At 37.4% G+C, this 14688-nt stretch overlaps 1 protein-coding gene across 1 annotated transcript in view; it reads right to left on the bottom strand.

Annotated features, from left to right (window-relative positions):
• SCAPER (S-phase cyclin A associated protein in the ER) overlaps positions 1-14688 on the bottom strand; it is a 459896-nt gene that overhangs the window by 81748 nt on the left and 363460 nt on the right. Inside the window, 1 exon segment of the mRNA XM_029238862.1 lies at positions 2430-2662. Coding sequence (XP_029094695.1) covers positions 2430-2662 — 233 coding nt within the window.

Here is a 14688-nt window from a genome sequence, read left to right as displayed (position 1 = left end):
CGGTAATTATGTAAGCTGATGGAAGGTGTTAATGAACGTTACTGTGGCAATCATTTTGCAATATATATGTGTATCAAATCATCACGTTGTACAACTTAAACTTACACAATGTTGTATGTCACCCATATCTCAGTAAAGCTGGGAAAAAACAGAATTGCAGAGCTTCAGGGTTGATGCATTTCCTGAGCAAATTTCAAACCAGTGTTTTTTCAAATTGCAATCTGCTTCTACCCTACACATAATACTGCTTTCCTAGAACTATGCTAAACATTTGACACAGACAATATTTGCATCTTATAGAAAAAAGAATGCTGATGTTTGATAGCCAAAAGATATTATTTGGATATTCTGTTAAAGGATTTTTTTAAATTTGCTTTTTTTTTTTAATCCCAGGACCTTGTGAAGTGTCTGGCACAAAGTGAGTACAAGTGATCATATTTTGAGGTGATAAATATTTGAGGATCCCTTAGATCTAGAAACTTGACTAAACTATGTAAAATAATGAGAATAAACACTGTTATTACCTCATCTTGGTTAGACACCCTCTTGCCTCTTCTATGCCAGATAAGGAGAGAACAGGGACATATGTCAGGGTGATGTGCCCTGTTCCAGCTCTACCTTAGGGGTACAGGTCAGAGAATAGTGCCAAAGACTGTGTTGGAACGCTTTCCTCACAACTTTACAATGCTAGAGATATAAACTGACAAAAAATGCACAGGTTGTAGCAGGGAGTGGTGTGAGATTTCCTGTCACTTCATATTTGAGAAGGTGAGAAAGAAAGCATGAAAGTAGTTAAACATGTTCTGTTTGCTTCCTTAAGAAAATCTGAGATAAGGTTTGTGGTTCTACATATAGGGATCATCAAGCCAGCCTACAATGCATTATCTACAAGAAAACAATATTTAACAAAAGTGGTTCAAGTCAGATAAAGAGTGCCATGGTTTTGTACTGAAGTACTATAATTGTCAATCACCCTTTTTAAGCTACATGAGTTATTTGGTTTGGCAGATTACCACTGTTATTTTTTTTCCCCAATAACCTTCTTCTTTTTACAAAGGATCTGGTAACTATAATAATATATGTAAAAATGTAGGTACTTTCTCCCGGAAGGCCCACCAGAATTGCATTGAAGCACTTGGCTGGACCTTCTGCCTCATCACAGCTGAGGCATGTGGCTAAGCTGTCTGGATGACAAGAATGCAGGGTTGCTGCATCACAGAGTAGCCCAAGGGAGAATGCTGGGGCTGAATGGCATTCATCAGCAAAGAGGGCCAGGTTCTACAATGACCAGAAGGACATGGGGAAATTGAATGGGATCAAGCAACTGAGAGAAAGGCCAGGGAGGGTCAAAGTGCTGTATGATAAATGGTTGTGGACCCAAAGGGCCTAGTACTCTCTAGCAATAAATATGCCTGGGGAAAGAGGGCAGGCAGATGGAAGGGACAAGTTAACAAAGTAATCAAGGGTAAGAAAGATACTGAATGAAACAACTGTTTTCAAGAAAGCACTACAAGAGACCAATGTAAAATTTATGAACTGTGAAAGAAGCAAATGCAGAAGAGGGCATTCTCTTTCTCCTATGAACCTACTATAAGCTTCAGAGAGTAACAAATTGCATGGGTTTTGGAAGTCAGAGATCAGTGCAGATCACAGAGGAGTTTCTGATAGGTGGGACAGGTAATTGATTAACACCAGATGGAACCCTGTTGGGAAATTAAATGTCCTACCTGATTCCAGATTCATGAGGGAAAAAGAATTCAGATGTCAAAGTAGGAATAAATTTCCCAGGAGAGAAGGTGACCTTGGAAGGAAGCAGGGTTGACTTTGAACAGGTGTTAGGAATTGCCACATTTGTGTAGTGGAAAACATACAGCTGTTGGGAGTACAGCTAGACCTGAGTTCCAGTCTCAACTCTCCTACTTAACTTTTAAACTTATTCAGTACATAACCTTGGGCAAAGCACTTAACCTCACTGAGCAATTTCCTTACCTACAAAGTCTGTATTAGAAATCCTACACTTACAGGGCTGTAAAGCCTCTACTACAGTACCTTACACATAATGGGTGCTCCATAAATGATAGCTATTATTACTGTTTTAAATCTGAACCAAATTTATAACCAGAGATGACCTGAGATAGGGAAATTCTTAGAAATTCTTTGAGTTGGAAGGAGTTGACAGCAAAAAAAGTTATAAAAAGCTTGGACACTACCTATTCTAATATCAAATATCTAAATATCAAGAAAGACAAATGAGCTCTAACTGTAATGCTTTTCATTAATAGGATTTTCCTTCTCTCTACAAAATGTGGTATATTTTGTATTAGGAATTTGTGGATGGTGTGAGAAAGATTGCCATCACATTGGGCCCTGAGACTTAAATTATTTTAATATATTTTTTTTAACAAAAAAGACAGTTTTTAGAAATTTACCTGATGAGGTCCTGAACTCGACTGTTAAAAGCATCACCTTGTGAGGGTTTGCTTTTCATTTCCCGTGTTGATATTTTTGGTGTAATTGGCTGGCTGTTTCCATCTGGTCGATTGGCAATCAGGCAGCCAAAAACCACAGCACTGACTTTGAGAAGTCCAGTTGTCAAGCCTTCGAAAACTTGCTTATTTGTATTTCTTCCCAAAATAGCATTATTTTCATCTGGAACATAAACCTAGATAGAAAAAAAATACAGTAATTGTGTTTCAATAAAACCACCAAAAATGAACAGAGATGATATGGAAAATTTCTGGAATCATAAATAATTTTGAAATTATAGAGGTGCCATCTGAATGTTTGAGTATTGGTTCTAAGGTCAGATTGTCGAGTTCAAATCTCAGCTTTGCGCCCGCTAGCTGGGTGACCTTGGGTAGGTTGTTACTTCCAAGCTTCAATTTTCTCATTTATAAAACATGGATAATGACATTACCTATAACATAGGGTTCTTGTGAGGATTAAATGAGCTAATAACATAAAATGCTTAGCTCGTGCCTAGGTGCATAATAAGCACTCAATAAATATTAGTTATTCAATTGAATAAAGTATATTACAAATTTGTATAAACTCAGAAAACAAACCAGTTGGTAAACTGACAGCACTGTTTCTTGTTAAAGTGAATTTTTAAAGTATCTAATCTAAATTCCTCTCTTAGGAAAAAATTTGCATTTCTTATTACAAAATGGTAAAATAGTTTTTTGCCTAATACATAGGGTCATATTGAGCTCTGTTTATTTATGGTTTACAGGAACTAATATGCCTGTTAAAAGCTGGACAAGGAGTCAGAACCTGGGCTTGGGTTCTGGCCTTGCAGCTATATGTGATCTTGGACATGTTCCTTAACCTTTCTGTGTCTCAGTTTCCTCAACTGTTAAATGAGGATAATCTTAGTATCTAATGAATCAACATATGTAAATTCTTAGAACAATGTTTGGCACATAGGTAAGTCCTACAGAAGTGTCATGTGCTACTATAACTGCTACTCTTACTGTGATTCCTACTATTACCAGGAGTAAATACTACTGTGTGTGAACATCAGCTCTGGCAGAGAAGTACAGCTCTTGTAGAAGTACAGTGGCTAGATACATAATCATCAGGCTGGGAGCTCTGTGCCTTGGCATGTGATACTGGCTACATAAGGGTTCACTCTTCCCACGGAGAAGAGGGGCTCCTGAAGGCCTCACTACCAAGAAAGGGGCAGAAACAAGAAGCTAAAGGTGGGGAGAAAGGAAGTTTGGACTTGGAATCAGATAGCACTGTATTTAAGTTCCAGTTCCTCCTCCAGCACGTCACATGACTGTATGTAAATACTTCACATTTCCAAGCTTTGGGTTCTGTATCTGTCTACCTGCTAGGACTACCATGAAGTTCAAATAAGATGACGAATGGGAAATCACTTGGTAAATTATTACTAATAACTTCACAAATGCACTTACTTAGTAACAACTAGTCTTTGCCTCATTCTCATTCTTTATCTGCACCAGTTCTATCAAAAGATAGAGGAATAAATGATCACTAGGATTCAAAAGGAAGATCTTCACAAACACAAGCAAATATTCCCTCCATTGTTTATAGTTGTTCATTTAGACATTCCATGAAAGTTACTTTTCTGAGAATAGCCTTGTTTAAGACTGTTGACCATCTCTAACCACTGAGCAATTCCTAAGCCAAAGTAACTACAGTAGAATCTTTCTGCAGTATGTGCTGATGGAAGTTCCCTTTGAAACTCTATAAAACAGTCACAGAGCTTCTTCAAGCTGTGACTAGCATAATCTAGCCTATCCCAATACAGAAGGTGGTATTAGGAGCTGAGTTTGAATCAAGGATTTCTGTATAAGTCAGGATAAGCTAGGTTATGCTGCAGTGAAAAATTCCTCAAAAATTTCAGTGGTTTCAAACAATAAAGCTTTATTTTTCATTCAAATGACATGTTCATCTGAGACTGGCTGGGGCTCCTGTTGTCCTTACTTCAGAGTCTAGGTGACAAAGCAACCATCATTTAGAGCAACAATGCCCAACAGAACTTTCTAAAATGATTGAAATGTTTCAATCTATACTGTTCTACATCTGCACTTGTCACATGTGGATAACGAGTACTTCGAATGTAGTTAGTGTGACATGGGACTGAATTTTTAATTTTAGTTAATTTTAATTTAAATAGTGGCTAGTGTATTGAACAGTACAAAGGACTGTAGGTCACAGTGGCAGAGAGCAAAAAATATCTCTGGAGGGTCTTGTGTATACATTAAATGAGCTGCCTGGAAATGACACATCATTTTTGCTAACAACTTATTGGCCAAAACGAATCACATAGTCCAATTCAACCACAAGGAAGACAAGAAACGTCATTCTACTATGTACTTGGTAAGAGGGGGAGAATCAGAACATCTGGTCCACAGCACTACCGACAGCAAAATATTGTTTCTTCCAGTATGACTATACAAATATTATTCACAGTTAAGCTATTTAGTAAATGATTACATTTACTTTCTTGTACAAATTTTTGGTTTCACTCAGATGTTGAATTTCTTATGTATGTATCACTAGTTCATTGTCAATCTTTCTGGTTAAAATGGAATTTCCTCTCAAGTTCAAACACATCAGGGATTGTTGATTCTTTTTCTCCCTCCAATGGAGACAATTGTCCTGAAACCGCCATCCTCCTGCTGTAATCTGGACTGGTTGCTCTCTAGGCATGCTACACAGCTCTTATTTTGAGATGCCCTTCATCTTCATCCTAAGAATTCCTTCCACCTCCACCCCCCAACCCCGAGTTAGATTCCTTTATTTCTTGGATTCCAAACAACTTCCAAAGAAAGGGTGCATGGGAAGAGAAATTTTGAGACCTTGTATGTCTGAAAGTATATTTATTTCATCCTTATACTTGACTGATAGTTTGGATGGATATAGAATTCTTGGTTGGAACTAATATTGGTTGGAACTAATTTTCTTTCAGAGTTTTTTGTTTTAAATAAATTCATTTATTTATTCATTTATTTTTGGCTGCGTTGGGTCTTCATTGCTGTGCGTGGGCCTTCTCTAGTTGCGGCGAGTGGGGGCTACTCTTTGTTGTGGTGCGTGGGCTTCTCACTGCGGTGGCTTCTCTTGCTGTGGAGCATGGGCTCTAGGTGCGCAGGCTCAGTAGTTGTGGCACACAGGCTTAGTTGCTCCGTGGCATGTGGGATTTTCCCGGACCAGGGCTCAAACCCTGCATTGGCAGGCAGATTCTTAACCACTGCGCCACCAGGGCAGTCCCTCTTTCAGAGTTTTTAAGGACTGCCCCATTGTTTCCTACTTTAAGTACTGTTCTTCATAAGTCCAATTAATTCCTAACGTTTTTGTACATGTCCTATTTTGTCCTCTCTGGAAACTTTTAGGCACTTCTTACCCCTGATTTCTTCTGTCGTGGTATAGGTCTTCCTTAATTTTTTGTTCAAAAACTCAGTGGTCTTTTCAATCTGAAAGTCATGTGTTTCACTTCTGAAGATATCTCTTGTATTACTTCTTTGCTAATTTCCTCTCATTTATTTTCTCTGTTGGATTTTGGTCCTGAACTGAGTCTTGAATTTTCTTGTATTTTTTTCTTCTGCTTTTCATATCTTTTTACTTTGTCCTACTTCTTAGGCAATTTCCTTAACTTTATTTTCCAGTCCTTCTGCTGAATTTTTCATTTCATCAATTGTATTTTTAATTTTCAGGAGTTCTTTTGGGCTCCCTGTTTTGTTTTTACAGTACTTTGTTTTTGCTTCATGGCTGCAATATTTTCTCATCTCTGTGAAATTCTAATTTTTAAAGATATTCTTTTGTTTCCTGCATGGTCTTTGTTTCCTCTGAGTTCTTTCTTTGTATTTCAGGTTGTAGGCTTTCCTTAAATATGTGGTAATCTGGAGATTTCTGTTCATACTTAAGATTAATGCATAGATGGATTTCAGTGTTTCACAGTCTAGATCTAATCACAAGCTGGATACAAAGTCAGCATGAGGGGCCCCAATTTGGATGACTAAGCAGAGACCCTGCTGGGGAATACCAACTGTCAATATTTATAGGTCTATTCTCCTGGGACAGTTAGTGTCACAAGAATGGAATCCTATGCCCTCTAAGCCTAGAGTATATGACATGGCCTGCTCATTTTCTCAGAGGTTCATAGAAGAAGGGGCTGAGTGTCTCAGTGTTTAAGGAACAGATTTTCACTTAATCATTTTGTTTTTGTATGATTTCTGTATGGCTGTACCTGGTGCCCCCATGTCCTGAGTAACTTTGGTTCAACATCTTGTCTTCTGCCAGTGTTTGGGGAGGAGCATTCACTTGGCTGTACATGTAGCAGATGGGATCTAGGGCATCTGAACTGCCTCTTATTTAGACTTTCAACCAATCCTCCTCTTTCCAGCCCTACTTGTACCCTCATTTTCTGAGATACTTGGGAACTCTAATTTTTGAGGCTTCTGGGGTTATGTGGCACAGGTTTTCTTCCGGTAGGAAGACCTCCTGCTAATTGAGGTTTTAGCTTTTAGGCAACTGGTTTTCAATCATCTGCTTTCCAGATTAAAACATACTTGCTTTACTTTCCTTCCCATTCTCTTTGTCTTTGAGGGGTTAGAACTTTATCTGTTTATCTATTTACTATAATATTAGTGGGGGCCTTCAGAGAGAGAGAATGTAACTTGTGTGTTCAATTGGCCACATTTAAAAATTAACTCAGTAAATCACCTAAAGACACAAGTTTCTTTTTCTTTTACAAACTACAGAAAGAATATGAGAAACACATTTCTGGGTAATGTCAGGGTTCTTCATACATCACAGATTTTCATATTCCTTTCCTTGTACTGATATTAAGTATTTCAAATAAAACACTATACATGTGCATTTAGCAATCTTTCACTTCTCTAGAAGTATTTTATCCAATAATTGCATCTTTTAAGAATATAGTTGAGAATCACAAAGACATTAAAGACTTCTGAGATACCCAAATTAGTGTCATTTATTTCATCACCTGCTCATCTAACATTTGAATATCTACTACATCCATGGTCAAAGGAATAAAGTGATGCTCCGCTTATTCTAAGGGTCATTTAGACCCTGTATACTTTGATTTTACAAATAAGTGTAGAAAGCTGTGGTTTACTGGTTTATAGTAGAACAGAAAGAACAATATAAAAGAGAGAAGTGGTAGCCATTTTAGAGGTAGGCAGTAGCAAAATGTAACACTAATTCTGGAAGCATAATAAAAAACAGATATAAGAATGCTAAAGGCACTGCAATGTGAGACATGTTATTTTTACTGGACTCACTCATCTTTATTTGCACTGAAATTATGATTTACTACAAATCAGTATAACTGTTTATGCTCAAAATGACAACCTTAAGATATCAGAAAAAAAAAGCTAAATTATGAGCCTCACTTATTTGGGGGGGGCAAAGAAAAAAGGATGAAAACTAACATTTATCAAGTTTTTCTTCTATGCCAGATACTTAAGCATTTTCTTTATACCATTACATTTAATTTTTGCAGATTAACATATCAAAGTTCGGAGATAGCAAGCAACATGTCCAAGTTTCACAGCTGGTTAATAGAAGAGCTGGGACTTGAACTTGAGTTTATCAGACTCTGAAGCCCACGTGCTTTCTCTTACCCCACACTGACTTCTTCCCACTGGCCATCTCTTCTACTGAGGATTCTGGAGCAACTGTCTCAATTGGAGGGAGGTGAAAACTGATCATGGGCCAAACATTGCTTTTCTGATGTCTCTTCCATTAAAAGCTCTTAATTAGGGCTTTCCTGGTGGCGCAGTGGTTGAGAGTCCGCCTGCCGATGCGGGGGACACGGGTTCATGTCCCGGTCCGGGAGGATCCCACATGCCGCGGAGCGGCTGGGCCCATGAGCCATGGCCGCTGAGCCTGTGCATCCGGAGCCTGTGCTCCGCAACGGGAGAGGCCACAACAGTGAAAGGCCCGCGTACCGCAAAAAAAAAAAAAAAAAAAAAAAAGTTCTTAATTAATTTGAACTTTATTCTTGACCAAAGGGCATGAAAATATTTTATTTAAAGGTTGTTGGAATAATTATGGGTAAAATATACTAAACTTATTATTCAGAAACCATAAATGTGGTTCAAGGACCAAATGTTACTTCTTCATCAGCCCCCCCAAAATAAGCTCAATGTAAAATAAATCAGATATATTTTTACACTTTTCTTATTTTCTCTGTCCACAACTGACAACTTTTGATTTTTCTATTTCATTGGGGCTTTCTGCTTAATTTTAGAAACACCATTTTGGCAATTTTTAATAAAGTAAACAGAAATTGAAAAAATTCTCTAACAATCTGGCAATTATATGAAGAACACTTGTGGCCTGCAGGAGCCAAGCTTGCCATGGTGAACCCTGGGACCTCAGACCTCAGTCTAAAGTCCCTCACTGTACTGAACAGTCTTTTATTTTCTCACTGTGGTTTCCTATTTTCCGACAGTCTAAGCCCCTCACCTCATCATATTTTTGCCCCAAATTTGTTTCTTTCTCTCTAATCTCCTTATTTAATATTGATCCTTTCACTGCTGAGAATAGAGTTTTCTTTTGCTTGTAACCTTTGGTGAAGTCTTTGTCTCATAAGGACATTATTTTATTCAAACAGTCACAGAAATTCTCCTCACCTTTCTATATAGATTTTTCTTTTGCTGGTTTAAAATCCTTTTGCCACAATGTTTTAAATAGGAAACTGATGTTTCAGCTAAGAAAGAATTTCAAAATTGACTGAATTAAAGTATGAAGGGGTTTATCTTCAGTTAGACAAAAGGTTCTTTCTAGTCTTCAAGAATGAGATTTGATAAAGAGAAACTTTAAGGAGAAGGTATCTACACTGTAAAGGATATTCTATTCAGAGCAGTACTCTGCACTGTTGTCTTTTGTCTAGTTGGGTATCACTGTTACTTGCCAGAGGTAAAGTAACTCGTTAACAGCCTGCTCTTTTGGGACACTTAGTAGATGAAATGCACACCTAGAGTTCTGATATACGCTTATAGACTAACACTTGAGTTTGCACTTCCTTCTAACACAGCTGCTGGGCCAAGGGCACACTGCAAGTTGAGGGGCCTGTCCTTCAGGAAAGGTGTGCAAGCAACATCCTCCCTTCCCCCCCGTCCGCTGTCTATTGCACACCTGGCTTACCTGAGTCTGGAACACATTCCATCCTAGGGTGGGTGGTCTGTGGAGGGCAGGGGAAGGTTGCCTTCCCAGCGTGCAGCAGTGCTTGTAACTACCACCTGCTGGTACGTACCAGGCCTGGCCTGGGAAAAAACAGAGCTATGTAGCTTTTGTCTCTTCTGAATCTGTCACTCCTGAGGCAGAAATCTAAAAACCACAATTTCTCTTCAATGGATGCAAGGTATTTCCTTTAGTATATTTCTTTAGAATACACTGGTGTGGTTATTAACTTACTCTTATAGTAGCAGCAGACTATAAGTAATTTCATATAATACTCTTATTTATAAAATTTCTCCTTCCTCTCAAAAAATATTTGGCTTTCTCAAAATTTGCAGATATTTCATATAGTTTTAGATCAAGAAAGAAACTTAGCATCAATTTTTTTCATTTTATATTTGAGGAAATAATGGTCTAGAGGAGAAAGAGACTTTCCTGAGAATGAAGAAACCATCAGGGCTAGAAAAAGTACTGTGCTACTTCTCTAAACCTACTCCAAGGAGAAACCCAATATCTATAGGGCTAAGCTCTGAGGCAAAGTGTTTTAGCAAAATTAAATTAAAAGTCATTATCACTTTTAAAAGACGAGCTCACACTCTTTCTTTCCCCCACTACCTCCCACCACCAAAGTAGTTGTGAAAACTTTCTACATTCTTTTTTGCAATCCAGAAAGATGCTTTTATTAGTAGTATAAATCTATCCATCTGTAACATGATTCCATGAGAGAGAAAATTAACTTGGTAATCAGTGGTAATTCTATCCAACTAATTTTCAGTATTGTGAAGTTGGGCTTAAGTATTTTTAAGTTGTAGAGTGTGTTCACAATGGTCAGAATATGAACTAAACTCACTGAGAACCAATAGGAGATTGTTTAGAAAGCTCCTGTCAAGTCAATGTCAGAGTATAGGGGAAAAAAAGGCAAAAAAATGTGGAAGGGCTCCAGCATCAGACACAGGTTTCCACATTGCTGGCACCATTTTATTTCCTTAGCTAAACTGTCTTCAGACTACAACAGTCATTTCACCATTGACATTATATGTATGTATTATGTATAATGTATATATGTATATATATATATGTATGTGTATATATATGTATGTATTATGTATAAAAATAGATGTTATGTATGTATTATGTTGTATTATGTATACATATATGTATTATGTATAAAAATAGAACTCATGAATGATATTTACCCTGTTGATTTACTTGGCTTGAAAGCATGAAAAGAAATTACATATGAATGGCTAATAGTTTTCAACATTATCTTTTTAAAATTTCACAAACAACATCAAGACAATATTAAAGAGAATGTTGCATTTTATCCCAAATATTATTACCCTTTTTAATATATTTATGCCTTTCAGACTCTGTTTATACATTTTCCAAAATCCTAAATAATATAATTTCAGAAAGCTCTATAGTGCATGCCTTAGTGGTCTTGATGCTTGGAAATTTCTTTGTTACTAATGTTGAATTATATTATTTTTCTGCTCAAAAGAATCCCTGGCTTCTTATCTCCTGCAAAGCTAAAGTCCAAAACCGCATAATGGCCAAAGAGGCCCTTCCTGATCTACTTCCCCAATTACCTCTCTGAATTCATGTATTACACTTTTGTCTGTATGGCTCTTGCTCTTGCTCTGCTATTTGCTCTGCCTAAATACACTTCTCCCAGGTATCTTCATGATTCATTCCCCCTCTTCCTCTAGGTCTCTATTCAAATGCCATCTTATCCATAAGCTTTTCCAGACTATCTCTTTAAATGTTACATTCTTCTCCCCCAAACCCACTTCCCTTTCCTGTTTACTCAGCTTTATTTTTCTCCCATTGCAATGGTCTAAACTAGTATGTATTTCCTCTCTCTCCAAGCTAGAATATAAGCTCCATGAGGGCAAGATTTTGTTTTGTTCAATTCTCTGATCCTGGTGCCTAAAACAACACTGGCTATGTAGGAGGTGTTAAAAAAAATAGCTTGTTTAATGCACCTAGATATTGATTTTCAATTTTAAAAACCCAATTATTGTAACATATTCAGAAGTTCTAAGTTAATAATAAAACCAGCACTTAAGGGACTTCCCTGGTGGTCCAGTGGTAAAAAATCTGCCTTTCAACTGCAGGGGACGTGGGTTTGATCCCTGGTCGGGGAACTGGGATCTCACATGCCGTGTGGCAACTTAGCCCATGTGCCACAACTACTGAGCTCGTGCGCCTCAACAAGAGAGCCCGAGTGCTGCAAACTACTGAGCCCATGCACCCTGGAGCCTGTGCACCACAATTAGAGAGAGAAAAGCCTGCACACCACAACTAGAGAGAATCCCGTGCACTGCAACGAAAGATCCCGCATGACTCAACGGGGATTGTAAATGCCACAACTGAGACCTGACGCAGCCAAAGAAAGAAAGGAAAGAAAGAATAAAAACATGACATTCACAGAAAGATAGACAAGATGAAAAGGCAGAGGGCTATGCACCAGATGAAGGAACAAGATAAAATCCCAGAAAAACAACTAAGTGAAGTGGAGATAGGCAACCTTCCAGAAAAAGAATTCAGAATAATAGTGAAGATGATTCAGGACCTCGGAAAAAGAATGGAGGCAAAGATCGAGAAGATGCAAGAAATGTTTAAAGAAGAAACAAACAGAGATGAACAATACAATAACTGAAATGAAAAATACACTAGAAGGAATCAATAGCAGAATAACTGAGGCAGAAGAATGGATAAGTGACCTGGAAGACAGAATGGTGGAATTCACTGCTGCGGAACAAAATAAAGAAAAAAGAATGAAAAGAAATGAAGACAGCCTAAGAGACCTTGGGACAACATTAAATGTAACAACATTCGCATTGCAGGGGTCCCAGAAGGAGAAGAGAGAGAGAAAGGACCTGAGAAAATATTCGAAGAGATTATAGTCGAAAGCTTCCCTAACACGGGAAAGGAAATAGCCACCCAAGTCCAGGAAGCGCAGAGAGTCCCATACAGTATAAACCCAAGGAGAAACACGCTGAGACACATAGTAAACAAATTGGCAAAAATTAAAGACAAAGAAAAATTATTGAAAGCAGCAAGGGAAAAATAACATACAAGGGAACTCCCATAAGGTTAACAGCTGATTTCTCAGCAGAAACTCTACAAGCCAGAAGGGAGTGGCATGAAATATTTAAAGTGATGAAAGGGAAGAATTACAACCAAGATTACTCTACCTGGCAAGCATCTCATTCACATTCGATGGAGAAATCAAAAGCTTTACAGACAAGCAGAAGCTAAGAGAATTCAGCACCACCAAACCAGCTCTACAACAAATGCTAAAGGAACTTCACTAAGTGGGAAACACAAGAGAACAAAAGGACCTACAAAACCAAACCCAAAACAATTAAGAAAATGGAGATAGGAACATACATATTGATAATTACCTTAAACGTGAATGGATTAAATGCTCCAAGCAAAAGACACAGGCTCGCTGAATGGATACAAAAACAAGAACCATTTATATGCTGTCTATAAGAGACCCACTTCAGACCTATGGACACATACACACTGAAAGTGAGGGGATGGAAAAACATATTCCATGCAAATGGAAATCAAAAGAAAGCTGGAGTAGCAATACTCATATCAGATAAAATAGACTTTAAAATAAAGAATGTTACATGAGACAAGGAAGGACACTACATAATGATCAAGGGATCAATCCAAGAAGAAGATATAACAATTATAAATATTTATGAACCCAACATAGGAGCACCTCAATACATAAGGCAACTGCTAACAGCTATAAAAGAGGAAATTGACAGTAACACAATAATAGTGGGGGACTTTAACACCTCACTTACACCAATGGACAGATCATCCAAAATGAAAATTAATCAGGAAACACAAGTTTTAAATGACACAACAGACCAGATAGATTTAATTGATATTTATAGGACATTCCATCCAAAAACAGCAGATTACACTTTCTTCTCAAGTGTGCACAGAACATTCTCCAGGATTGATCATATCTTGGATCACAAGTCAAGCCTCAGCAAATTTAAGAAAACTGAAGTCATATCAAGCATCCTTTCTGACCACAACGCTATGAGATTAGAAATCAATTACAGGGAAGAAAACGTAAAAAACACAAACACGTGGAGGCTAAACAATACGTTACTAAATAACCAAGAGATCACTGAAGAAATCAAAGAAGAAATCAAAAAATACCTAGAGACAAATGACAATGAAAACATGACAATCCAAAACTTATGGGATACAGCAAAAGCAGTTTTAAGAGGGAAGCTTATAGCAATACAATCCTACCTCAAGAAACAACAAACATCTCAAATAAACAATCTAACTGTACACCTAAAAGAACTAGAGAAAGAAGAACAAACAAAACCCAAAGTTAGTAGAAGGAAAGAAATCATAAAGATCAGAGCAGAAATAAATGAAATAGAAACAAAGAAAACAATAGCAAAGATCAATAAAACTAAAAGCTGGTTCTTTGAGAAGATAAACAAAATTGATAAACCATTAGCCAGACTCATTGAGAAAAAGAGGGAGAGGACTCAAATCATTAAAATTAGAAATGAAAAAGGAGAAATTAAAACAGACACCACAGAAATACAAAGCATCCTAAGAGACTACTACAAGCAACTCTATGCCAATAAAAGGGACAACCTGGAAGAAATGAACAAATTCCTGGAAAGGTATATAACCTTCCAAGTCTGAACCAGGAAGAAATAGAAAATACAAACAAACCAATCACAAGTAATGAAATTGAAACTGTGATTAAAAATCTTCCAACAAACAAAATTCCAGGACCAGATGGCTTCACAGCTATCAAACATTTAGAGAAGAGCTAACACCTATCCTTCTCAAACTCTTCCAAAAAATTACAGAGGCAGGAACACTCCCAAACTCATTCTCTGAGGCCACCATCACCCTGATACCAAAACCAGACAGATACTACAAAAAAAAAAGAAGAATTACAGACCAATATCACTGATGAATATAGATGCAAAAATCCTCAACAAAATACTA

This window comes from Monodon monoceros, unplaced genomic scaffold (assembly GCF_005190385.1).
Source record: "Monodon monoceros isolate NGI ecotype Baffin Bay Population unplaced genomic scaffold, NGI_Narwhal_1 Super_Scaffold_21, whole genome shotgun sequence".
In the NCBI taxonomy this organism is placed as follows: Eukaryota; Metazoa; Chordata; class Mammalia; order Artiodactyla; family Monodontidae; genus Monodon; species Monodon monoceros.
The sequence above is the reverse complement of the archived record's forward strand: the minus strand, read 5'-3'. Positions and strand labels throughout refer to the sequence as shown.